Below are 27,185 nucleotides of genomic sequence, written 5' to 3'. Positions count from 1 at the left end.
TGTAGTATTTGTGTGCACAGGAGACAATACAACTATGGACAAACAGAGTTCTCTTTATTCAAGCTATTTGAATAATACTATTTTAAATCCCACCGGGCAGCCTCCATTAGGCGGCTACCTTCCCTGGTTAACAGGCTCTTGTTATTGGCTGCTTTGTGGCCCACATGAAGAGAGTGGGGGTGAGTCTCGGTGTGCACAGCATTCTAGGGTTAATGAGGGGCCCCATTGAGACAACCTGCCTTGCGGAGTTCCCAGTGTGCCTAGAGCCAGCCCAGCACACACGCTTTCCTACGTCCCAGCTGATTGCAAGGCATTTCCCAAAATACAGCTGAGGCTGGCTCCTTCAAGCTAGGTGCAAAGGGAAAACACTCCCAACGGTTTTCCAGTTGGCAGGGAGTCGGAGAACCAATGCTGCTGGGAGAGGGAAGTGGAGCAGATGCAGTGATGCGGCAGAAAGGTCCCTTTCAAAGCAGGGTAGGTGCTCACGGGGAAGAGCAGCTCATCCCATTGTGCCGCTTTGATTCATGGTGAGGGAGGGAAAACCAACACAAGGACTTCAGTGGCTTCCACGCCTACAGGGACTTTCAGTGAATCCTGCCAGGATTTAATCTTCCCTCCCCATTCCCCTTAGGGTGGGCAATCTCTTCCCTTTCCCGCTCTCTCTCCTCTTTTTTCTTCCCTCCTTTGGCAGGCAAGCTGGGAGCAGAAACTGTTGCCTCAGCCCCTGGCCCTCGTGGATGCCAAGAGGGCTGTCTCTCAGGGCTGCTGTGAAAGAAAGAGATGCTCCCAATCTCCACGCTCTCCAGGAAGCTGGATGGGCCCTGTCCTCCAGTGGGACCAGAACGCTGGAGTCTGGGAACATGCTTCAAATATGGCTCAGTCCCATCCTCACACGCCAGCCTCAGCTGTCTTGGGGGGCTGCTGTGTTGTAACTGGGGCCTACCGCTGATAGAACATAGTAGTGCAGACGGGACCTACCGCACGGTGTGACTGCATGGCTCTCACACCCCATCCACCCTAGTTAGGGGAATCCTGCTCCTACAACAGCATTTAAAACCGGCTGCTGTGTGCACAGCTCTGATCCCCATGTGCACAGGCCTGGTTTTAATTCCGAGGGAGTTCCTGGACTTTAGTCACCAAAGACGGCTCCTAAGATGTACCAGGGAGAGACCTGCATGATGCAAAATTGACTGGCAGCCCTGCCCCTCCTTCAGCCTCCCAAAAGAATCAAACCAAGCCGCTGGTTTCCAGGGGGCAGTGCGACGCACTCCCAAGCCCCACAGGATAAATAGAGTGTGTAAAACCCAAATTAGTCTGTTGGCACATGTCATGTCAGGTCATGGCTCACTCCGGTCTCCGAGATTATGCCCAGGACATAAACACATCAGCCAGCACGCAGACACTGCCTTGCACTCCCGAGCAGCCGAGCCTCAAACTTACCAGGCTTTGAATGAGTGAGATTAGACATTTATGAGTGAGATTTTTTTTTTCAAAGCTCCATTGAAATACATAGTCCATCTCTCCCCTTAAAAGCAGTGAGACATGTGAACATAGCTCCGGGAAGGGGGGGGCCAAACGATGAGTGTCACAGAGAGAGAACTAGACATCAAACTTTCCTTATCTCTCCCTTGTGTGCTAACTTTTCTTTTCTTTTCTTTCTTTTCTTTCTTTCTTCTTTCTTTTTCCTTTCTTTTTTCTTCTTTTCTTGTTTCTTTTTTCTTTCTCGTTCTTTCTTTCTTTCTTTCTTTCTTTCTTTCTTTCCAGGCTCTTTCCCTTTTTTCATTTATTTTTTCCCCATCTGCTTTTTTCTTTCATCGCTTCTTCCCTTTCTCCCCTTCTCCCCCTGCCCCTCCCTTCCGCCATATCAAGGCGACATCTCCAAGCCAAGTATTTTTCATTTCGCCTGTGGCCCTTGCTGACACGGTGGATATGCACAGCAAGTTAAATTCCCGCCTGATCAATAAAACAGAAGCAGTGTGTCCGACCGGTCGATATTTTTTTATCTGTCTTCAGCCCAGTCCTGCTGATGACAGCCCCCGGCACTTCAGCAAAGACACTCAAGGGCATCGGGCTTTGGCAACACAGCTCTTTTTTTTTTTTATTTAAATTAAAAAAAAATCCAGATGCCTACAAAAAAAAAGTTCATGGAGTTTGGCCTTTGCTTAATAACGTTTTTATGATTTATCTTAATTTTTAATTGAAAAAAATTTGCGAATTAATTGATTTCTGGGACTTGCCAATTAACATTGTAATTGGGTGCATGATAAATTCTGAAGAAGCATCATTTTTCTCCCTCTCCCTCTTGTCAGCGAGAAGGGGATTTGTGAGGGCAGATGCTTCCTATCCAATCCCCCCTCCCAGGTATGACCGCTCCCTCCCCCCTCCCCTGCTACTGTATCTTAAAGAAGGAACAAGAAAGCTAATAAAGTCATGTTATTAGAGTCTCAACAGCAGTGACCTCGCAAGGCATAAATCCACGCCTGGGAGATCCTGGGGACAGGTACTATTAAGTGCCTCACGGTACTTTCTGCCAGGCAGCCGAGGACACCCTCCCCATCTCCTGATTGATCTTCGCAGAAGCTTGCCCCACAGCCTGTGTAAGGCAGCTTGGCTAAGACCATGGTCAGCCAGTTCCAGAGTTTGGAGCCAAGCAGCTGATGCAGCCAGCCGGGCCGGGGGAACTTGCTGAAACTTCCCCTAGCAAAAGGGCTTGAAATTTAGGGCCATATCCTGCCGGGTGCTCAGCTCTCAGTGGGGTCGATGGGAGTGGAGGCTGCTGGCTCAGGATCTGGCCCTCAGGGCTCTCGTGGACTGTGACTGGCACCTCCTTGGCTTCCACGTCAGAACCCTAGAGTTCAAAATGGAGGTGGGGTGGGGAGAGATCTCTTTGCGCCCCCCTGGGCCGTCGCTGTGGGCAGGGCAGGGCTGTTCTCCACAGGCAGTTCTCAAGGCCTACGTCCAGTCTAGCTATAAATGTCTCAGCCTTGGGCTGCTGCTGTTTCTGGGTCCCACAGAGTCCCTACAAGTCCAGACTCACAACCAAGGGACGAGGGAGGGATGCCTTGAACTGCACCCATCAGCGGTCTCACCCCTTGGTTCCCTTAGACAGCACCTAGGAGCTCCCCGGTGCCAGTGGCAGCACTGTGTGTTTGTGGGGCAGCAGGCTTCACCGTCAGAGGCATCCGAGTTGATTTGCCTGTCCGTGCTTCCCTCCTTTCCCATCGTCAGTGGAACAGACCTGAAAGGGACAGACAGGTTTCCAGCGTGAGCTCAGCATGTAGTCGCTGAGGTGTTGTGGAAGGGCTGGTGCCATCCCTGTGCCAAAGGAAAGACACCAACAGCCTCACTCTGTCCCCATCACACACATTTTCTGGCATGCTCACAACCCCTCTTACATCCATACATAGACACACTCCCTTGGACCGCCACACACATCCACACTCCGATGGACCCCCAGTTGGTCCTGTGGTCACATGCTCCCACATAGATGCTCACATGGAGTCATGTGTACATGGAAACACACATGTCCACCCCCTGACACATGCACTCAAGCTGTCACCCAAGGGCTCTCTCTCGCTCTCTCACACACACACACATACACACATGCTGTGATACATCCACACAAGCCTGGCCTACACTTAAAAAGGAGGTCAACAAATCCACACCGCTCTAGCTACGCTGACCTAACCCTGGGGGTAGATGCAGCCAAATTGATGAATGAAGGCTACCGTTGACCTAGCTACCATCTCTCGGGGAGGCGGTGTTCCTACGGTAACGGAAAAGGCCCTTCATCGCTGTGGGCTGTGTCTGGACTGTGGGGCAACAGCAGCATCACTGCGGTGCTGTAGCGATGCTGTTGTGGCCCCTGAGCGTAGACATGGCCTCACAATCACTCGTGCTCGCCCTTACACCCACACGTGCGCATCCCACATATCCGCCTGTGCGCTCCTACATCCCCCTTCACGTGTTCACATGCTGTCGTACGCCAACACGGGCTCACAGATCTGCCCGTCCTCGCTGTCTCTCCTGCTCGCTCAGTCATGGGCATACGCAGGAGTTCTCTATCCCCGCCTCTGCTCAGCTCCCATAGAACAGGACAAGTCCCCAATGAGGCTATTTGCTGTCCTCTTGCTGCATTGTGAAGGGACGGCCACGTCCATGCTGTTTACTTTGCCCTGCGGCTTTACAGCGCTGACCTTAGTGAGCCAGAGGGCAGGATCTTTGCTGAGCCCCGGCTTTGTCTGGTGGCCAGTTCCCAAGCCCTGCAGCGGATTATCTGCCTGTTAGTTGGGATCTGCCCTGTGAGTAATCAGCCCAGGCACTTCTGTTCCCCTCATGAGGAGAGTCAGACTCCCCTCCAGCGTCAGGGGTCCAAGGCAGCCTCACTGGAAGCACACCGATACCCTCAAAGCCCAGTTATGGCTGCACAAAGCGATGCTGTGCTGTTTGCAAGGCAGTGAATGGAAACCTCTGCAAAAAGTTGTGAGGAACTGGTTGGCGTCTATGGGCACCGCCACCCTCTAGTGTATTGAATCAGAATTGCTTGACTGTGTGTCATATACCCTCCTCTGCAAAACACTAGTGGAGATCCCCATCCCCTTTTAAATCAAATGGCAGGGGCCTGAGCTTTTGGAGCAGTAGAATCTGAGTTCTTTCCCTGCTGCCTTAAAGAAACTCCAAGCAACCCTGGCATGCAGCCTAGTGATAACTGTGGTGTCCACCCAGTAGGTGGTGATGTACTAATTTAGATGGAATAAAGGGGCCAAAGGTGTTAACGTAACCCAGTCACTGTCCAATATTAAACCGTGTTGAATAAGGTATACAGAGACCTGAACCTGCCTAGAGCACCATGGCAAACACATAGTTTAAAATCCTTTTAACCTTGTATTAAAACACAGACAAGAAGGAAAATCAGTTAAAGCCTTTGAAAGGTAAAGCATTAAATAAGCATTTCATTTTAACACCATCCCTTGTTCCCTTTCCTTTTATCTGCTGTTTAGAAGGCAAATCCGCTCTTGTTTGGCAGTTGCTTAGTTGGTGTCAAAACTGGTAATAACCATCATCCCAGCTGGAGCTTGGGAGTCAGCTGGAGCCGGCGGGGGCGGTGACGTCATCTGGGTCTCTCTCTCTCTCTCTCCAGCCCATTCTGGGCAGAACACCTTAAGGACAAGGGTGACGAAGGCCGGATTCCCAGGAGTCGGTGGGCTGGCTCTCTTCAGTGGCTTCTGGCTGTTCTTCCTGCCTGTTCTTTCTTTCGCCTCAAGCTCTCTTTCTCTTTAGAACCCAAAAGGGCGTGGTGGATGGAATAGCCCATCCCCTTGTTATTTAGTCCACCAATGAGACTTAATAGCCAACATGCTCATTTTGGCTTATTAACTCCTGGATCCACATCCCCTGGTTTTAACAAGTGTAATTTAAACACCATCCCCCTTGGATCATCCCGGGAGGCCTTTTCCCTGTAGACCAACACAATGTTTCCTCCTCCCTTCTGCACCGTTTCTCATCAGCGTTGGTGCCAGGGCTCCTTCCCCACGCTGAACACTAGGCTACAGATGTGGGGACCCGCATGAAAGACCCCCCTGATCTTATTCTTACCAGCTTAGGTTAAAAATGTCCCCATGGTACAAACTTTGCCTTGGCCTTGAACCGTGTGCTGCCACTACCAAGCATGTTAAACAAAGACCAAGGAAAGAGCCCACTTGGAGACGTCTTTCCCCTAAAATATCCCCCCCAAGCCCTACACACCCCACCCCCTTTCCTGGGGAGGCTTGAGAATAGTATCCTCACCAATTGGTTACAAAATCATCAAAGACCCAAACCCCTGGATCTTGGAACAATGGGAAAATCAGTCAGGTTCTTAAAAGAAAGATTTCATTAAAAAAAAAGAAAGATAAAAATCACCTCTGTAAAATCAGGATGGAAAATACTTTACAGGATATTCAAATTCAAAACACAGAGATCCCCCTCTGGGCAAAACCTTAAAGTTACAGAAAACAGGAATAAACCTCCCTCTTAACACAGGGAAAATTCACATAAAACAAAAGATAAACTAATCTGCCTTGCCTGGCTTACCTACACTGGTTGCAATATTGGAGACTTGGATTAGGATGGGTTGGAGAAGATGGATTTCTGTCTGGCCTCTCTCAGTCCCAAGAGAGAACAACCACATTAACAAAGAGCACAAAACAAAAGCCTCCCCCTCCTCCCCGCCCCCAAGATTTGAAAGTATCTTATCTTCTCATTGGTCATTTGGGTCAGATGCCAGCCAGGTTAGCTGAGCTTCTTAACCCTTTACAGGTAACAGGATGTTACCTCTGGCCAGGAGGGATTTTATAGAACTGTATACAGAAAGATGGTTACCCTTCCCTTTATATTATGACAGTTTGTTATGAGAAGTCACCGTGACGTCCTATGAACTTTTATGTCCTTTTTGCAGTTGAGCTCATAGGTTGGGTTTGTTTGTTTGGGCCAATTGTCACAGCAGCAGCCACAAGCTGGCTCCAAGAGCCCCTCGCCAGCAGTATCAGCACATCAGCTCTCGCTCTGATGGGGCTGAACTTCAGAGATTTGCTCCTACTGGATCAGAATGAGGGGGATTGAGGTTGACTGATCTGGCCTTGCCAATCCCAGCTCTTGCTGTCATTCATCAGAGAGAAAGAAAGTCTCCAGCTGTAAAATCCAGATTCAGCTCTGGATTTCAGCCTCCAGAATTCAAAGGTGTCTGGATTTGGGACTTTGGCTCAGGCCCATGGTCTAGATCTCCAGTTGCCTGGGGAACCTGCCATTTGCATTAGCCAGCCTTTTCCTTAACAGCCTAGTTCAGACTAGATTTAATCTAGACCCATAGTGTGTGAACTAGGGGCCAGCTGGGAAGTGAGAACTTCCTAGTGATGCCAAATCAGGGTTCAGGGAGATCTGGGGCTCATGTTTCTGGAGAGCAGGAAAAGCAAGGATGATGTGTGGGGTTTTGTGCTGGCCGGCTGCACCAAGGGCCCCAATCCTGCAAAGACTTATGCATGAGAGTGATCCTGTTGAGCCCAGCGGGGCGGCTTGTATACTTACAGCTGAGCACGGGCATGCGTCTTCTCAGGGTCTGAGCCCTCGGAAGCAAAGAGCCAGCTGCCGAGACTGACATCACTGCCCTCGCCCCCCCGGGCCAGCGAGACAGACGCCCACATTGCACCCCAGGCTTGTTTTCTGCCACCCCGGGGAAAGGCTCAGGGCAGGAGAGGAGGCTGTTTGTGGCACTGCTGATGCTGTGGATTTATCCTCCTCCGTCCCCTTCTGATTTGAGCCCCTGCCCCTCACCGCAGCCGATTAATCCCGGAACGAGAGCAAGAGAAGAGAGTCATCCCCATGCTGTCAGAGGGTGGCAACCGTAACGGGCCTGGACACTTGATCCACGGTTTCTCTGGTGCAGAGAGGAGGATGAGAAATGCAGCCGTCTGGCCCAGAGAAAGACGCCCCATTCCTCTCCGCCCCGACAAACTCCAGGACTCCAGGGGAGGCAGGCTGGCTCCCAGCTTTACTCTTGCTAAGGATGAAGCTGCTCTTACTGACCTCCAAACACCTTGTTTGGGGTCAGTGGGGAATTTTTGCAGTAGTGGCTCTCTCCTGAAATCCATTGCCTCGTTAAATTAGCCACTGTGTTCAAAACTTTTGGTGCCTAAAGTAAGTCTCCCAAATTCGTGGGATGGTCTTGTTGTTCAGGCCCTGGTCTGGGCCTTCAGAGATCTGGGATTGATGCCTGGCTGTGCCACAGTTTCCCTGTGTGACCCTGGGCAAGTCCCTTAATGTTTCAGTGCCTTGGTTCTGCACCTGCAAAATGGGGCTAGTACTTCCCTACCTCACAAGATAAAGCCATTAATGGGGTGGGGGGCTCCGATACTCTGGCGACCATGTATGTACTAGATAGAGGATCTTATCATGCATTCAGAAAGTCTGGTTCTGTGTGTGAGAGGGGGAAATGGAAGGAACACCTAGAAAAAACAAAGCCGGGGAATAAATCTTGGATCCATTTTTCCCCCTAAGCCGTGTACATCTGATATTGGAGCCTTTTTCTGCATTAGTAACACCAACTGGGGAGAATTATCCACTCCTTTCCCCAGCAGTAACAAAGAGCCCCCAAGATCAATCTCACATCCTACTTTTCCCTCCGACTTTTATCTTCCCTTTATGGGGTTTTTTCTGTAGCCTCCTTTTTTTGCCTAGGTTTTAAGCAGCATGTGTGACAAACACTAAAACAGGACTGAGATGAAAATAAAACCCTGTAGTAGAGAGAACCCCTGTCCCAAACCTCCACTCCATCATTGAGCCCCTATTAAAACCAGGGTGTGCTCAGGGAGGAGGTTCCATGCAGAGCCGCTGCCCTGTTTAACTGAGCTTGCAAGACACCCAGAGCTAGGAAGGCAACACAGGTTATATTTTACCCTGGGCTCACCAGCTGATGCATACAGGCAGAGGCTCAGCCGTAAACGCTTGGCTTGCAAGTTCTTGGTGGGTGTTGCAGTCCCAGGGCCGTGGGTGTGAGATTACGGAGAGACGGTGGGATTTGAGTGGGGTCAGGTGACTCATTGGCAGGGTTTCATGCAGTCCGGATGATGCCACAATCCTGCTGGGGTGTCAGTTATTTTGGGGAGCAGGGAGAAGGATTTCAGTCCCCACAGGCCTGGTTTTCAAGAGTTCTGCAAGCCAGTGGCACACACGGGGGCTGAGTGCTTGTGAAAATCTAGCCATAAGGGGCCCAGTGGTCACTGCTGAGTGGTGAGGACTTCGGACGGTCCAGACCTGACTGTAGGCACTGAGCCTTTGGGAATCTGGCCCCGCATATCAGATGTTAGGCGAGCTTTTCACTGGAGTTTGGAGCGGGTGATGTTGACAGGGCCTTGTCAAGTTAAAAATCATGGGCCAGTCACTCAGCTGATATACTGTAGCTCCTTTAAAGTCTTTTGGAGCTATGACAACGGACACCAACTGAAGATCTGGCCCTATGAAGTTTTTAAAAAACCCTAATTTCTCTATTTAGGTTTTAAATGACACCTCCATGTATTTAAACTGACATTAAAAAAATTCAATTCACTTTCCTCCACCATTACTTTTTTCCTTTTTGCATTTCTCCCAGCTTGGGCAATGCGAACTGAGGGCCCATTTTGTTTTGGGTTCTGACAAATTTCATATTTAGATGCTTCTGCCCCAGGGCTGAGGTGTTTGTGTTGCAAATCCTGCTGCCGGGGACCATTTATTTGCTTTAAATATCAATTGTTTCTATTGGAACTTTTTTTAAAGGAAATATTTCACATTTATATTTAAAGTTTATTTTTACAAAATCTAATTTGGGAGCCAAATGCGAGCTGGCAGGGTCTCTTTTCAGCCAAAGCCCTGATGAGAATTATTTTACGGAATGGTTTCATAGGAGAAGAATAACAGGTATGTGGCAATCAGCAGTTGTCAGCCACATCCTCTCTATCTCCTTAAATATCTTCTCATTGAAGTTTTATATTAAGAGATAAACACAAACAATCTTAACTGCCCAAGCACAAGGAACTTCTTCCATCAAAGTGATTATTTATGATTATTTGCACAGTGGTAGTACCCCAGGGCTCCAGACCCATTGTACTAAGCACTAACGATCTCAAACCTTGCCATGACTAGCGTTCTTCACCACCATCTATGTTTAACCTGCTTTTTGGGTGTACTTCATGATCTCACTTGAAAACACTTTCCTGAGAATCAGTTGATGTTTGCGAAGCATTTAAAGATTTTTAGATGACAGCATGGGCTAGTGGTTAGAGCAGAACACTTCGTATTACACTAGAAGCCAACCAAGATCAGGGTCCCATTGTGCTAGGCACTGTATAATGAGAGACATCCCTGTCCCAAAGAACTGACTCTAAATAGACAGAGAAAGGAACATTGTCCCCATTTTACAGGTGGAGGACTGAGGGAGACAGAGATTAGATGATTTACCCAAGCTCACACAGAAAGAGATGAGAACTGAACCCCCCACAAGTCCTAGCCTAGTATCTTAGCCACAGGCCCCCAACCTTCTTAAGCCTGTTGATTCGATTTAATTATCAACCCATATCTGTTTTTAAGGCCCATAACCAAACTGCCAGTCCATCCTCCCGACCTGAAGCCAAAGTGTTGAGCAAACAGTTCTTTCCAAAAAAGTCTTTAAGTGGTGCTCTCTGAGTCAGCCACGGGTGGAGCCCTGCAGCTTGGCACTTCCACGCTGCTTCCCAAGGAAAGCCGCCCACAATGTTCAAACTTAGGTCTCTCAAAGGGACACTGTGAACTTGACCCTCTTCCCCCACCCCCTTCTGTCTGGAAACATGGTTCCTGCTAGAGTGACAAGTTGCACCAGAAAAAGGGACTTACGCTGAAAAAAGTGAGCAAAAGCAGATCTCCCTCAATTTTGTCAGTTATTTGAAGGCTTGGAATTTTTATGGGTAAATATCAGGATATGTTGGTTTCACCACACACACAAATTGACTAAAAATATTTCCATTGATAATAATCGAAATTTACAGCTAGGCAAAGTAAGACAAATGCTGCTTGAGAACTTATTACAGTTTGATTGAAAGTTGTTTACTTTGTATATTTTGCCATATGGTATTGACAGTTTGTGCTTTAATGGCTATAAAGCTCTAACTTTTCGAATTTCAACATCTACTATCATTTAATAATTGTCTGACCTCCTCCCATATCATTTCCTGCAACTATGAAAATTTAAATCAATAAACATTAAAAAATGTTTAAAAATAAACATTGATAGTATCCGACACTAATGGTCCATCTAGCCCAGTATCCTGTTTTCCAGCAGTGGCCAGTGCCAGATGCTTCAGAGGGAAAGAACAGAACAGGTAATCATTGAGTGATCCATCCCTTGACATCCAGTTCCAGCTTCTGGCAATCAGTGGCTAGGGAGACCCAGAGCATGGGGCTGCATCCCTGACCATCTTGAAGTCCATGGAAGCTTGAGGGGATCAGCACTTTTGAAAATGATGCCACATTTATCTAGGTGCCTAATTACTAATGACTAATTTTAGGGACTCAGGTGTGAACAATTTTGTCCTAAGCCCACTGTCCCCCTGCTCATCTTCCATGGGCTGGAATCATAGGAACATAGGTCATAGGACTCAAAGGGGCCCTCGTGGAATCCAATCTCCTGCTATTTCAGGCAGCCTGGCCTTAGCTTTCCGCTGCACTTGGGTCACCACAATGTGCCCCAGAGATGCTCTGTCAGAAACACATGTCACATCAGCATACATGTTTTCATCCTGCCAGATTCTAGAGCTGCATCTTCTTCATTTCCATTGCACTAGAATTGTCATCTTGGGGAATCAGGAGGTGTCACATTGTCTGTTGGCAGCTGGAGGACCGCAACTCCCTGAGGTGACATCCCCTGTTTTTTGTACGCAGAGTGTTCCTTGGAAGGAAAAATTGCAAAGGTTACTATTCATGACAGCGAATGTGGCACTGGCTCTGGACCGACACCCTGGGACTCACCACAGGGAATGCAGTGTTGGATGTGGATACCCACCCCTTGGACTTCTGGGCAGTTTAGAACGTGGTGCTGGGGCTGCACGTAGCCCCATGGTCTTCTGGGTAATAGAGCAGCAGCCCTGGGGACTACAGGGTGTTGTTTAATATTAACTGGGGATTTTTCTCAGGAAGTCAGAGCCTGGTTTGAAAAGGCTCCTGCCCATCCATGCCTTATCGCCTGTTTCTTTAACTTTTGCTGAAAGGGAATGCTCCTCTTAACAGCTGGTGTGAAGTAATAAATGGAGGGGGTAGAAATCACCAGAGAGCTGATGTGGGTTCCTGGCAGCACATGGGTATCCGGCCACCTGACTCCCATTACCAATAATATGGGAGATGCAGCTGAATGCCTTCACAGTGATCTCAGGATAGTCACCCTGATGGGGTCTTAGCTCCAGGGATAACAGCCATCTGAGTCAGTGATTTTCCATCCTGGAGTCTGAGACCATCGTAACCCAACACATACATACACACACATACACAAACACACACACACTGTCTCTATACCATGCTATGTGTACAGGTGCGTATCCCCTAAAAATGGATTAACATAGAAGCATCCATTTATCTGATCAAAATGAAAAGCCACAACAATGAAAAATTAGGGTCTCCCTTGAATCCCTGGGCAATAGTGGGGTGTCCCCACCCTCCATATGCCCTTTTTCTCCTGCTTCATAATTTTTTTGTGTAAAAGAGAAAGAAGTTGTTTTGTTGTAATGAACTAGATAAACAATTCCCCAAATAGATTAAAACTAACTGTAACTTATAAAAATGGGTAGTAATTATATTTTATTAGCTAGCAAAACACCATTTTTTATTTCAAAGGATAATTCTGTGTAAATCACCTTAATTAGAAGTGTCAGAGGAGCCTGTGAATATTGTACTTAGTAACTAATTTCCTATGTACAGGTTATAATTTAAAACACATGGATCACTCGCCGAGTGGAAATATGCTAGCCATGAAATAATGTGGGGAGTGTCGGGGTTATTACTATGTAAATGTGTAATCATTTCAGACCACTGCAGACTTGCTTAGTGATTAAAGAGAATTCCGAGGTCTCCAAAGATTGTGCTCTCCACGAGAGCCTAGAGCGAAAAACTTTAAAAGGCACCGAAAAGTGTTTGAACTTTAAAGGTCTTGATTTCCCTTTTACCATTTTTAATTTGTCTGCGGTGTTTATGGAATGGAAGGTTTCTCTTTGCTGATGGCCTTTCGATTCTCAGTCCATTGCCAGCTTCTCTTAACAATTCACTGCCTGGAAGCGAACAGCCTCCCGCAAAGGAGGATGGCAGCACAGAGTGCTGCAAAGCCTTTATGGTAGATTATTATTTAGAGGAGCAAAGGAACTGCCAAACTAAATCAGACCCAAGGTCCATCTACTCTGGTATGCTGCCTCCAACAGAGGCCAGCACAAGATGCTTCAGGAGAGAGTACAAAAAAACCCCACAGTGGGCACATTTCATAGAATCACAGAATCATAGAATATCAGGGTTGGAAGGGACCTCGGGAGGCCATCTAGTCCAACCCCCTGCTCAAAGCAGGACCAATACCCAACTAAATCATCCCAGCCAGGGCTTTGTCAAACGGGGCCTTAAAACCTCTAAGGATGGAGTTTCCACCACCTCCCTAGGTAACGCATTCCAGTGCTTCACCACCCGCCTAGTGAAAAAGTTTTTCCTAATATCCAACCTAAACCTTCCCCACTGCAACTTGAGGCCATTACTCCTTGTTCTGTCATCTGCTACCACTGAGAACAGTCTAGATCCATCCTCTTTGGAACCCCCTTTCAGGTAGTTGAAAGCAGCTATCAAATCCCCCCTCATTCTTCTCTTCCGCAGACTAAACAATCCCAGTTCCCTCAGCCTCTCCTCATAAGTCATGTGTTCCAGTTCCCTAATCATTTTTGTTGCCCTCCGCTGGATGCTTTCCAATTTTTTCACATCCTTCTTGTAGTGAGGGGCCCAAAACTGGACACAGTACTCCAGATGAGGCTTCACCAATGTCGAATAGAGGGGAACGATCATGTCCCTTGATCTGCTGGCAATGCCCCTACTTATACATCCCAATGCCATTGGCCTTCTTGGCAACAAGGGCACACTGTTGATTCATATCCAGCTTCTCGTCCACTGTAACCCCTAGGTCCTTTTCTGCAGAACTGCTGCCGAGCCATTTGGTCCCTAGTCTGTAGCGGTGCCTGGGATTCTTCCGTCCTAAGTGCAGGACTCTGCACTTGTCCTTGTTGAACCTCATCAGATTTCTTTTGGCCCAATCCTCTCATTTGTCTAGGTCCCTCTGTATCCTATCCCTACTCTCCAGCGTATCTACCTCTCTTCCCAGTTTAGTGTCATCTGCAAACTTGCTGAGGGTGCAATCCACACCATCCTCCAGATCATTAATGAAGATATTGAACAAAACCGGCCCCAGGACCGACCCTTGGGGCACTCCACTTGATACCGGCTGCCAACTAGACATGGATTTGCAACAATCTGTTCCAGAGAAAGTTTTTTCCTAAACCCCAAGAGTTGGAGATTGGCTTACACCCTGAAGCATGAGAGTTTATGTCCATTCCAAATCTCTCTTCACTCCCTCCCTTTATTTTTTCTTTTTAATTTTTAATATTAAAAGGAGTAATGCAACAGGACTAAATGTGGCCCAAAACAAAGGGTTTTACTTTGAAAAATTACAAAAACTAAGAATAATAGAAACTTTTCCATGAAATTTAAAGCCAAATCCAGCAAAAATGTAACAAGCCCCCAGTTATCTTTAGGGTTTGAATGTTGGACTTTCAGCTTACATGGGTTTGAGCCAAAGCCCGGTGAAGTCCATGAAAGACTGTCCAGTGACTTCAGTGGCCTTTGGGTCAACAGCATCGAGGGCTGAATAATTGTCAGCCGTAAGCTGTTATCCTTTGTGCACAGTCTACTAGAGGGGCACATGCGACACACTGAGCCAGTGGTTACAGAAACAACTGTTTAAAACAAAGATTTATTCCTCCTTCCGCACCCCGTTCAGTAGTGTTTGCAACTCAAAGCTGCAGCCTTAGAACAGGGGAACCAGCAAATGAAACTGACTAGAAAAAGTGTGAAACTAACTAATCTTCTTTCCTTGTGAAAGGTGGAAGGCTTTGAAAGAGCTAAACAAGGGTATCATTGGTGAAAAATAAATGAGATTCTCAGTATTGCTTTTAAGTTGAATCATTTCAAGCACCATTAACAACAGAGGGATGAAACTTGTTTTTTTAAAATATAATATTTTGCCTAAAAGGGGAAGAAGTTGTTCACACCTGGCAGAATGATTTAAATAAAAAAGATAACACTGAAAAGCAGGAATCAAGCCGATTGCATAATATGTAGGGCCAGATTCAGGGCTGTGGTAAATGGGTGTGACTCCACCAAAGCCAGTGCAATTCTGTCTGCTTGCACTGGATTGGAATGTGCCCTCAATGTCAGATCCAAATTCCAAACCTTCTCTGATAGCCGTAGTTTATAACAGCTCTCTTTTCCTTTGCTGGTACCAGAAGGTCACATACATCCCCTGTGCACTGAATGGATCTGGCTACCAGTACAGCGGGAACAGGTGTTCCTAGGAGGAACAGTGGGCTTGGGGTACATAGGTGGACAGGACTGTGCTGGAGAGGCTCACAGCTGAGGTGCTGCCACTTTTTTTTTATCCCTCCCCTCCCCTCCCTACCCCTTTCCTTCTATGACTCACACAGATGGAATCATGGGACCGTCTCCTACACATTAGAGAATGCAAAGCAAAAGGAATCAATGAACAGAGGAAAAAAGGTGAAATCAACTTCACAACTCCTCTGTGAATCCTGCGTTGCTCCAAGTGCCATATTCACAGCCCTGGAGACTGATGTCCCCTGCCTACCCCATAGGCAGGACGAGTACAGCACAGACAGTACCCCACACCATCCTGCCTCTGTCCCCCACATACACCCCTTCCCTATTTTCCCCCAATACACACAAAGTGTGCCTACAGTAGGGAATACACACACCATGTTTTTGCTGGACACAAAGTATGCCTAGGTAAGCAATGTTCTGAGCTTCATCCCCAGTAACTGGCTTGTGCCAAGGGGAAATCTGCTGGGTCTGATTGGGAAGGGACCCCCCCGCCCCCGCCACACCAGCTTATGGAGTGACAGCAGTGCCTGCAGTAGCTACCGTGTGGTTGCAAATCTGTCAGCGCCAGCCTTCCCCCTAACCAAACCATTTGATGACCCACAGATCTGTGCTCCAGGATGTGCATGGGTTGCAGAACCCTTGTGTGGGTTCCCCCTACATTTCACCCTGTGCAGCAAAACTGCATCTGTTCTGCCCAGGGTGTGGGAAGAATATGTCCCAATGGAGCTGGGTGGTCCAGACCCTCTGCTGCTGAAATCTCTGCATGAGAGAACAGCGAGAAACAGCTTCCAACATGTCCCCCTGTTCAGCTGCCTGGTGCCACTGCGGTCAGAGCTGGCACCGTCAGGGCTGTGCTGTGAAAGTGGTTCTGGAAGGCAAAGCACCCGCATTACCAATGCTGCTACAATCTGGAATCCTGGAGAGGGATAGATGGGAGGGAGACAGTGACTGAGACGCTCATCCATGTTCATGTCCATCAAAGAGTCCAAGTAACTGCAGCTGTTTGGCTAAGAATCATGTTTTAAAAGTGCCTCGTTAACTTCTGTGCATTGGGGATGGGAAATGGAGAGGCAGCAAAGCCTTGATCTCTTGCACTTTGGTGACCCGATCATGACAAATAATTCCTTATCTCATCCCTTCTGAGGCCCACAGAGGGGTACGGGCAGGTGTGGTGGGGTTGCGGAGGTTTGTAGCCTGAGAGAAACACACTTCCTCCATCCCTTCTCATTTCATAACACCCAGCCATCTGCCAAATCAAGGCAGATTAAAGCCGGCCAAATTCAATTTCTCCCCACTGCCACTGCAGTGCAGCATCTGGGGCTAAAGTGTCCCCGACAAAGCGAACATGACAGCCACATTGCTTTTTTGTCACATCTAGTACCATGTTGATCTTCTGAAAGTCTCATAAAAATGTATTGATGTCTCCCATATTGCTGTGATTGGGAAGAAAGGAGAGTGTGTGTGCGGGTCTGCGTAGGTGCACGCGTGTCTGTATGCGCGTGTATATTAACGTTTCTGAAGTCGATCTGATTTGATATGTCTTGTTCTATTGTCAGCAGCTGTTTAGCGAGGCTTTTTAATACTTTCTGGCTGCCGATCACTCATCCTTAACCTGGGATGCAGGCTTGCATACAAATTTTGTTATTAAACACAATTCCATTCCCCTCCCCAACCTCCGCCTCCACCCGCTAACCTCCCCCCTCCACCCACCTATCCATCCATCCATCATCTCCCTGGGGCTATGGAGAGGTGGAGAGCCGCCCCGCCACAATGTACTTACAAGTGCAGGCATCGGGTTGGCAACATATTTCAAGATCCTTTTGCCTGCTGCAGGTGCTTTGCGTTGACAAATCGAATCATGGGGAAATAATTTATTTCCTAATGCTGTTTGCACCATGTTAGCGGGAGAATTTACATGAGAGAGATTACTTTAATAACCAAAAAATTACAGTGCGAGCCTCCCCACCATGTCGGCTTTGATATGTAATTGTTTCAAGTTTAACCTGTCTGGAGGGGGGAAGGCGTTATTAAATCTGCGGCATCTCACACCAAGGAGGGGCAGGCGGGGAGGAGGGCCCTGACAGCGATCTCATTCCCCGCTGAAAGGGAGCTGCTAAATGGGAAACAAGCGGAATTAAGAAATGACTCCAGCCAGTGGAAGAACTGCCTTCATCGCCTTTTCAGGGGTTAATCGCACTCGCTTTCTCTTGGTCTGCTCTCCCTCAAGCCCACTCCCACGCAGCACTGAGCACCCTCAGTTCCTTTCAGAAGGCACTGGGCACCTTGCAGGATTGGGCCCCTCGGGGCTGTGGCAGCGGTCACAGGGAGAGGTGGGCAGCAGCAGCAGGGGGAGGGAATGGATTTCTCTTTGCAAAATCTCATCAGCTGGATTTGGGTTTTGCGAAGCCTGGACTGGCTCCACTCTAGGCCCCATTTGATCCAAACCCTTCCAATCTGGGAGAGTTTGGTTAAACTGCCCCATCTCGGATCAGAATCAGGATCCCTACCCCTGGACAACCCCGCTCCCTACGCCGTCCCTTGCTATCATGTGGTGGCCAGGACGCTCACTCTCTTCTTTTCTCTCTTGGCAGTAAGAACTCCATACTGAAGGATTCCATGGCACCTGGCACCCCCAAGGTAAGTGAGGAGAAGCGACATTGTTGTCACGCTCCCTGAAAGTGATCTGATTCACACCTGTTCCCCCCTCACATACACACGTCAATCCCCATCCTACATGGTGAGGTTCGCAGTCCCCGGGATATTGGGTGTCTCTTGAGTGGGGTCATCTGTTGTGACGCTCCCCCAGGGGTGAAATGCTGTTTAGTTTCTGGGCTCATTTTCAAGCACCAGTCTAACCGAGGGAGCAGGGGGGCAGCTGCTCCTACTTGGCCAGCTGCCAGGAGATTGCCTGCTGCTCCAGAGTGGCTGGTTCCCAGCACAAGCTGGGCTACTCCTCTTTGCGCCAGTGGGACCATGCAGCCAAAGAGCGGGCAGGTCACCAGGACCCCACGTTCTGTCTCATGACAGCTGACGAGAGCTGATTGTGCTCCCTGAGCTCAAAGCACAAAGCCATGCGCTGGAGTTAGTGGCTGTAAAGCTGGGAGTCAGAACATCCTGGGGAAATGAAACAGACCCAGAAGAAGAGCCACTGCTCCATGTTGAAATGGTACCAAGATACTCTAGACTCCTTCCTCCTTCCCTCCCTTGGCAGTGACCTGCCACCCTCCCGGCCCAGCACAGAGTTCTGAGAGCCACATCTATCACCCACAAAATGCAGCAGCAGCATCTCTATTACTATTATTGCTCCAGTGAAGAGGGCCCAACAAGTACCTAGACAGATAGCTACATCTCCAGGAAATCTGCAGGAGCCACTGAGCAGTGCTATTCCCCTTTTAATAGATTAGGAAATGGAGGCAAAGGGAAGTCTAGTGACTTGCCCAAGGTCACAGAGATTAAGTGGCAGAGGCAGGGGCAGATCCGACTGCCAGGCTGCCAAGCTCAATCCACTAGGCAGCAGAGGCTCCATTGTGCAGTTGGACAATTCAGCAAGATTGGAACCCAGAGCTGAAAAGGTCTTTGTTGGGTTTTAGCCGTGCCCTGTGCACTATTCAACATTTAAATACACTTGTTTCTGTGTAATTGGGTAAGTCAATCACATTGAACAGGGTGTCGGAGCTCCTGTGCCCGACTTTGTCATTAACCAGCACTGTGACATTAAGGAGTCATTTCTCTTCTCTGCTACTTCAGTTTACCCATCACACACCCACACGAGATGGGGGTGGGACAGCTGCGGTCCCACTTCCAGCGGGGATGTTACCTTTCAGATCCTCCAACAATTTCCCAAGACCTCCAGGAAAAGAGATCATAATACTACTTAGTAGTTTGGTAGCACTTCGCATCTTCAAAACGCATTCCTCCAGTAGAAGTTACTGAATCTCACAGGCCTGTGTCACGGCCACATTTACACGTGGGGCAATTGAAGGACAGGGAGGGTAAGTGACTTGCCTAAGATCAAAAGTAAGTCAGTGACACAGCCAGGACTAGAACTCAGGAGTTCCCAGCTTGCATGTTGAGAGTGAGACATGGCTGTCGCAGCATCTCTCAGCTAAGTCAGGCCCTGATATTTCTGATGTGAAAAACAAGCATTGAAAAAACCCCAAAGTGTGTTTGAAAACAAAGAACCTTTGAGGTTGTCTTTTGACATCACAAAGGAGCAGGCGAAATAAAAGCACCTGTGCTTTGCAGGGTCCCCTCTCACAGGTTGTCAGGTTTGAATCTGATAACTCCAACGTCCCCCTGCAGAGCCAAGATGGAGAGGGAGGGCTAGAGACACAGATTAGCTGTTTGGAGGTAAATACACCGAGTCAGTGACAGACAGCAGATAAAGAAGAAGGGTCCATCTCTCCGCAGGGCTGGGCTTTTGAAGTTTCTATTGACAAAGAATCCCATTTGCCTTGAGAGAGGGGATTAAACTGGGACTGGAGAGTCATTCTATGTAAAAGAGATCAGTCGCCTCCTGTCAACACATGGATCTTTTTCCTTTGCCCCTCACGTCCAGGCCTAAGAACGTTAACTTCAAGAAGCCTTGGGAGTGGGGGGAGAGAGGGTGAAATCTGGAAATCTTTCATTCCCCTCTCAGAAAGCCTGAAAGCTCCTTGGCCCTGGAGGATTCATTATTTCTAGGTGGCTTTTGCTGGGAGACAAGTCTTGTGTGGGGTGGAAAGGCACAGCGCTCTCGGCTTCATGTTAGTTTGGTATTAAAGGCCCCTTTATAATGGTGCTGGAGTGGAGCAGGAGGCGGTTGGTGGATGAAGCTGCTCCATCTCTTTGTGGCTGGCTGAGTTATTGCTTTCCTGGCCTGGTGCATCCTGTCAGACCACGACGTGCATGCCGCAGAAGTGCAGTCTGACACACCTGTCTTGCAGGGAATAAGGTCAGCGGGCCAGGTCCAAGCTGTGAGGAGCACTGTGCGATGTAACAGGATCACAGCCCGGGGCGGGCAGTGCCAGGCCTTTTCGAAGTGCCCACTCTCACGCGTACGATGATCCAATAACACAGAGATGAGGGATGGATTCAATGTTAGTCTGACTCACTTAGTAACAATCTTCCCCCTCGGCCAGAAATCTTGGACATATGTCCTGCCGTGGGCTCCTACATAGTGCTGGGGCCTGGCAGGTGGGGGGGCAGTAACAGCAATGGAGGGGCCAGGCTTGGAATGAGATGGTAAACTAGGGTCCCCTCTGCCGGTCTCTGCTGTGCACATTTGATAACATGTAGGAAATATAACCCCGGTGTCCTGGCTGCCGGTCACCTTCTCCATAAAAGAGGGTCTCACCCAAGGCCATATGAGCTGTTGGTGGACATGGGCTGGATGTGCATTACTAACACAGTGATTGGCATCAGACCTGCAGCTTTGGAGAGTGCTGTGGGATCTCTGAGTAGACCGTTGAGAACCAGAGTTGATTCTCTCCTGTCCTGAGGCAGGTGGGGCAGGGACCGACCTGTCATGACTGGCGGGGGTGGGTTGTTTTAACTCCAGACCTTCTCCAATCGTCTGTTGTTTATTCAGAACCCTTCTGTGTGCTTCCTTCTCACCCTGCACTCCCCCAGAATTGCCCCACTCCCCCGGCAAAGACCTCACCTGGAAATAAAATCCCTGATGTAAACACGTGTTTTCATTCACTGGCTCCCTGCCCCTTAAGAGCTGTCACTCACCGCAGTGGGTCAATTTTCATGGCAACATGTCAAAGAAAATCCAATCACTCAACATGTTATGTGATGAATCCAAGATTATTATATCGGATTCTTCTATTATTGGAGCTGGCAGAGACAGTGACGGCCGAGCTAGGGCTCCGAGAGCAGGGCTGCAGGCAGCAAATTCACTCTCCCTCCCCACCATTCAGCTGCAGCAAAGGGCGGTGTTGAGAACCAGATTGTTCTTCGCAGCTCAGATTCCCTATTTTCCTTCTATGAGAGACCAGACTGGTCTATCAGCAAGCGCTGTCCTGTAGGTAACCGCCCGGACAAGCGGCTGGGGGCAGTTTTCTACCATGCCTGTGACTGCTGCTCAGACTAGAGCAGCAGGTGAGTGGGAGGTGGGCTTGACAGTAGCAGCTGCTGCTGCTTAGCCTCTGGCAGTGGCGGCTCCTTCAGTGGAGCCCCAAACAGCTGTTTCTGTTTCCCAGCGGATCTTCCCTGACACATGCCTACAGGCTCCAAGCCTATAGGAGCTCTTCACTGTCCTGGTCTCCTCCTTTCTGCTCCCTGGCGCTGTTCCTGGTCCTGAATCGATGCCGTTTCGGCCCCTGCTGGCCTTGGTTCTGCTGCTCTCCCTCAAGCCCACCCTGCCTGTGATGTCCCTTGATGTCTTGTTCCCAGAGCTCTCAGCGCTCTCAGATGGAGCCACCTGCTAAGTCTATCTGGGCCAGGAAAAGGACTTGCTGGTGCTGGGCTGCCTTGTAAATCTCCTCTGCAGGCAGATCTGAAGCTCCCTCCCGCCCTCATCTGCCCTGCATCTGAGGACAGATCTTCCTCAGGAGCAGGGGGCTTTGAGGAGTCTCCCACCACCCCACACCCTCTCTCCCTGGTGACACAGCAGCACACGGTCCTAGTTTCTTACCAGATTTCTCTTCCCAAGGAGAAGTTTTTCTGGGTGAGCTGTCCTGAGAAAAGGGAGGAGAGCTTGGCTGGAGGAAACGCCTTTGAACAGGGGATATTGCAGCAGTGGGGGAACGGACCCATTGGACCCAGAGGAAGGGAGGGAGGTGGTTCTCATTGGCCCCGTGTTAGAGGCCAGAATGTTTCATGGTGCTGCTCTGGCTCCACAGCCCTAGGAATATGTGCTCTTAGCCCCAACCCTTTGCTAGAGGCGACTGGTGGCCCTTTCCTCCCACCAGTCCTGGGGCAACACTGCCGGCCTCAGAGGAAGCAGCTACCCTCCTGACCATGAGGAACACAGCATCCTTCATGAGGGAGGAGTGAGCCGGGGAGAAGGTGACACAGAGAAGGAGCAGGAGGAGGAAGGCCCTTCATAGCCCCTATGGGGACTAGCTTCTGTGCAGCTTGGTTGCTTAGCACCCATTCCAATGGGGCACTGATTGAGCTTCCTAGCACTACCCTAATAGAAATGGTAATTAGGCTAATAAGAGGCAAAATATACTCTGGGTCCACCGGCATGTGTGTCCCATTAGCTGCTTCCTCACCTGTGCCCCCTGGATTCAGTGCTGCCCCCTTTTCAGAGTGCTGCCTCGAGCAACGAGAAAGGAGATACTGAGTTCCTGAAGTCCACATGCATGTGAGTTGTGGATGGGCTGGTTTTCAGCCAATAATCGACTAGTTGCTCCTTTTGATCACAAATTGCCTGCAAATAGATTATGATTCTCTTGATTTGTATTCCTGGTTTTTGATCTTTTCCCCCATTTGTAATTCTCCACTGAATCCTCTCTGTTACTAGTTCCTTCCTTGGGAAGGGATTATCCATGGGCAGTTCACTCTGAGTATTTGATATCCAAAACTCAACTCTGTGTTTGTTAGTTTTTATTGGGCACATAAGTCAGATGGTATTACTGCTGTTCCTTGTTTGGATGAGCGTAACTCTGTGGACCAGGTTGCTGATGTGAGTCCCAATGAAAGAACTGCTTTTTACACAATGCATAATTCACCTATGGAACTCACTGCCACAGGGTATCATGTAGGTCAAGAGCTTTTAATAGGATTCAAAAAGGGATTAGATATTTATATGGATAATAAGACCATCAGGGACAGGTAAATAGAAATGATCTAACCTTTCTGGATTCAGGGTATTAACAAATGTCTAAATGATGGGGGCTAGGAAGAAACATTCCCTATAGGCTCATCATTCCATAGTTGCTCCCTAGAGTTTTCTTGCACTTTCCTCTGGAGCAGCTGGTCCTGACCACTGAAGGAGATGGGGCTAAGCTGGGCTGATCTGTTCTGTGAGTTCACAATTTATTTCCTGGCAGCATTTTCTAATATTCACTTTAAAGTTACTCTTTACAAGAAAGTTCCAGCCTGTAAACTGGCTGTCATTGCAACCTGACGGCAAAGAAGAAGGACTAGAAGCAACTTCCATTTCTTATTCCAAAGAATGTTTGTGGTTGATTTGTTTAGGTCTGTGCCCAGCTTCAGTGAGGGTCTGGCACAAAGACCCCTGGCTGCGCTGGGAACTCATCTACAATGCCAGATTTCTTTGATTCCCCCCCTCCCGTTTTTTTTTACAGCCTTCTAGAGCAGATTGAAAAAGAGTTACTGCACCTATTGGGAAATCTGACCACTAAAGCCCTCCAAGGAAAAAGAGCTTTGAAGGCAGGCAAGATGTGAAGCCTTAAACCTTGACAAAAATCTCTGTTTTAAACCCTTCCCAGCTGCCTCCCTCTAAATGGAATGGCAAGCACAGCCAAAGATCTCCTCTGGAGCACGGTCTAGTGGTAGGAACAAGTGACTGGGGTCAGGACTTCTGTGTTCTTAGTGAACTCTGCCGTGTCACTGACTCACTGGGGGAAGTCATTTAACAGACCTGGGCCACATCTTCCCCAGCTGCGGCACTGGTTTATGAAGAACGCTTGAAAGCGAAATCTATATGTCATGACTACGCCCTGGCTAAGGGGTGGTGGTTCCTGTACTGTCTCTGCATTGCACATTTCACTCCCAACTCTACCGCACAGCCAAGACGCCAGCCTTGCCCCTCTGCTGAAGCCAATAGGAGTTTTTCCACTTGGCTTTCCTGGCAACAGGATCAGGCCTGTAAGAAAGTTTCTAGATATTGTGACCATATTTCCTAAAGCAGAAATGGGGTGGCTGGGGCTGACCAGAGCCACACACACACCCCACCCGCAGGGCTCGCCACAGCCACACACACTCCACACCCCCACCCACAGGGCTCGCCACAGCCACACACACTCCACACCCCGCAGGGCTCGCCACAGCCACACACACTCCACACCCCGCAGGGCTCGCCACAGCCCCACACACTCCACACTCCCACCCACAGGGCTCGCCAGAGCCACACACATACACACACACTCCTGCAGGGCTCGCCAGAGCCACACACATACACATACACACACACACCCGCAGGGCTCACCACAGCCGCAAACACCCCACACCCCACAGGGCTCGCCAGAGCCACACACATACACACGCACCTCTGCAGGGCTCGCCACAGCCACACACCCCCATCCCTCTGCCCACAGGGCTCACCACAGCCACACACACCCCACACCCCGCAGGGCTTGCCACAGCCACACACCCCCATCCCCATACCCACAGGGCTCGCCAGAGCCACACACACACACCCCTGCAGGGCTCACCACAGCCACACACACCCCACTCCCCACAGGGCTCGCCACAGCCACACACCCCCATCCCCCCACCCACATGGCTCGCCAGAGCCACACACATACACACACACCCCTGCAGGGCTTGCCACAGCCACGCACCCCCATCCCCCCATCCACAGGGCTCGTCAGAGCCATACACATGCCTGTGGATGGGGCTGGGGCCAAGCACTCAAGGCCTGTGCTGCCCATGGCTGGGGCTGGGGCTGATCCCCCCCCAACCTCCACACTGCCTGCAACTGGGGCTGACCCCCGGAGATCCACGCCAGCTGGGGCTGCGGCTGGGGCTGTCCCTGAGCCCCACTGCCCGACACCTCGCATTGCTGCCCCTGCAACGTTCCTCCATGCTCGCACCCGACTCTTTTGGTAAATTGGGCATTTGTTTGTTTTCTCTTGCCAGCTAATCAGCTGGGAAAAGCAAATGGGACAAATGCCCCTTTTTTTAAAAAAAAGGCGGGATGGCCAGGACAGAGCTTGGAAACAGGACTGTCCCAGCCAAAATGGGCCGTATGGTCCCCCTACTTCTAAGACTATTAGCATCTTTGTGTCCAAGATCCTCCAGCACTAACATCCAAACCAGCCTGCAGAGTGGGGGCGGGGGGAGGAAATGGAGTTGAGGCCTGGTATCAGTCCTTGCTTTCGGGTTACAGTTCCCAAGTGATAACAGCTATTAGCAGCACTTCGACTCTTCCCTACCATGGAGGGGAGGGCAGGAGATAGCAAACATGTCAAGCTATCACCTCCATGTTAAGTGATAAGTACCTATTTAGACGGCAGAGTTAAGGCTGAACGCATCAAGCAGGAAACACTTTGTGCCAAAATAAAAAAAGGCCATGGAGATATAGAAAAAGAAGGGCTAGGGTATTTGTTCTGCTGACAGCAGCTCTGATAGATTGTTTAAGAAAAATAGACTCCCTGTGTTTTTCTGGGGCTATCAGAAAACAAGAGTCCAGCACTTAATAGTCTCAAATGGCTGGCCTGGAAAGGAAACAGAATGTCAAAGGCATCTGCTAGCCTCTCCCTGTGCTGACCCCTGACCCGTCTGCGGTACGGGGAGAAGGTAGTTAAGGGAGGGGGAGGCGACGGTTAGTGTGTGCTGGCAATTTCAATCCATTTCCTTGGGTGCGAGGGCTGCATCCTGACAGGAACCAGCTCCCGCTCTCTGCCATACATACACCCCTCCCTCCCTCTCGCAGGGCCAAGAGTCACATGCATGCCAACCGAGGCACATATACACACGCAGCAGGGCCCCAGAGATCTGTTTGCACATGGGCGTGTGTCCACCTGCAGGCACCGTGCACTGCTCACATGCAGCTCTCACAGTTCTGCGTGGTTGCACACACAGGTATGCCCGTACAGAGGAACACAAATTTGTGTAAACACACATGCACAGTCACTCACACACATGCAGGTACACCCATCCTCCCACAGGTGGCATACACGTGCATACCAGTCCTTTCACACGCAGATACATCCATGGTCACCCATGGAAGAAGTCACCCCTCCTGGAACTCTGGGAATGCAGCTTTCACTTACACAAACGAAGGGCCTGACCCTCTCATGTAACATGGCTGCTTTGCATAGCTCCCACAATGTGGGCCTAACGCCAGCCCAGGGAGAGCACGGCAAGAGTGATCTGTTCATGGCGTAGTGCTGAAATTAGGGCTGTTATACGACACTCCCTTTCCTCTCCTCCCCACTGCTGGTGTAGCAGGGGCATGGCCAGAACAGACTGATGATTGGCTACATTTTGGGCCCTCAGGCAGTGTAAATTAGAGCTCCCCTCGGGCTGCTCTAATTTGGCATGGGGGAGCTGCTGTGCCCACTCTTGCCACAGGATTGGGAGAGTATTGAGTTTTAAACACGGGCTTTTGTGTTGATGGCAGTATCATTTTTAATTAATTGAGACCATGCATTTTTTAATTGAAATAAAGCTGCTGCAACCTTTCCAGTCACTGCCCCAGAGCTCTGCAGAATTGCACAATCCCTGGAGAGGTCAGGTCCACACACACAGAAGGTGAAATTCACCCCAGGGCAGAGGGCCAGCACATGGTCAAGACACTCTCTGGGACTTACGTGGTATCTAGGCCTTGTGCTCAGCCCTCTGTCCAGGGACTGAATTCCACCCGATGAACACAAACAGATACAGCTGCCATCTCCATGCTCACACACACATTCATGTATGCCCACAATCGCATCTATGAAGTCCTGCCCGCGCCCGCTCCCCCAAACACACAGCAAACCCTCTTCCCACTCTGCATGGGTGGCGCGTGAACAGACCATTGGGGGAGGCTAAGCCCCGGCCCCTCCCCTTCTGCCCAAGGCCCCCACCCATTCCACCCCTCTCCTGCCAGAGCCCAGAGCACCCCCATTGCGTCCTCCAACCCCCCCCACCCCAGCACCCAAGCGCTGGCAGCGCAAGCACTGGTTCCAGACGCCCCGAGTCCCAGCCGTAGTGCTGGCCAGTCCCAGCCTGGGCCACAGGAGAAGAGTGGGACCTGGAAGCAGACGGGAGAGGGCCTGGGGGCATGAGTGGGGGCACGCTGGGCTTTGGGGGAGGCTCAGCCTCCCCTGTCCTGTCTTACCCGCTCACTGTTCACTGAGGGGAAGGCAGAAGAAAGTAAATGATGGCTCCTGAGAGCCATGCCGGAGACATGG

The 27,185-nt window shown here is 49.7% G+C and overlaps 1 protein-coding gene across 6 annotated transcripts in view; it reads left to right on the top strand.

Annotated features, from left to right (window-relative positions):
- Positions 1-27,185, top strand: part of RNF220 (ring finger protein 220) — a 337,705-nt gene that overhangs the window by 218,753 nt on the left and 91,767 nt on the right. For all 6 annotated transcript variants that reach the window (XM_038412892.2, XM_038412891.2, XM_038412890.2 and 3 more), the window contains one exon: positions 17,763-17,808. In XM_038412892.2, coding sequence (XP_038268820.1) covers positions 17,763-17,808 — 46 coding nt within the window. The remainder of the gene's footprint in view (positions 1-17,762; positions 17,809-27,185) is intronic.

This window comes from Dermochelys coriacea, chromosome 8 (assembly GCF_009764565.3).
Source record: "Dermochelys coriacea isolate rDerCor1 chromosome 8, rDerCor1.pri.v4, whole genome shotgun sequence".
Classification (NCBI taxonomy): Eukaryota; Metazoa; Chordata; order Testudines; family Dermochelyidae; genus Dermochelys; species Dermochelys coriacea.
This window is presented reverse-complemented; position numbering and strand designations above follow the sequence as displayed.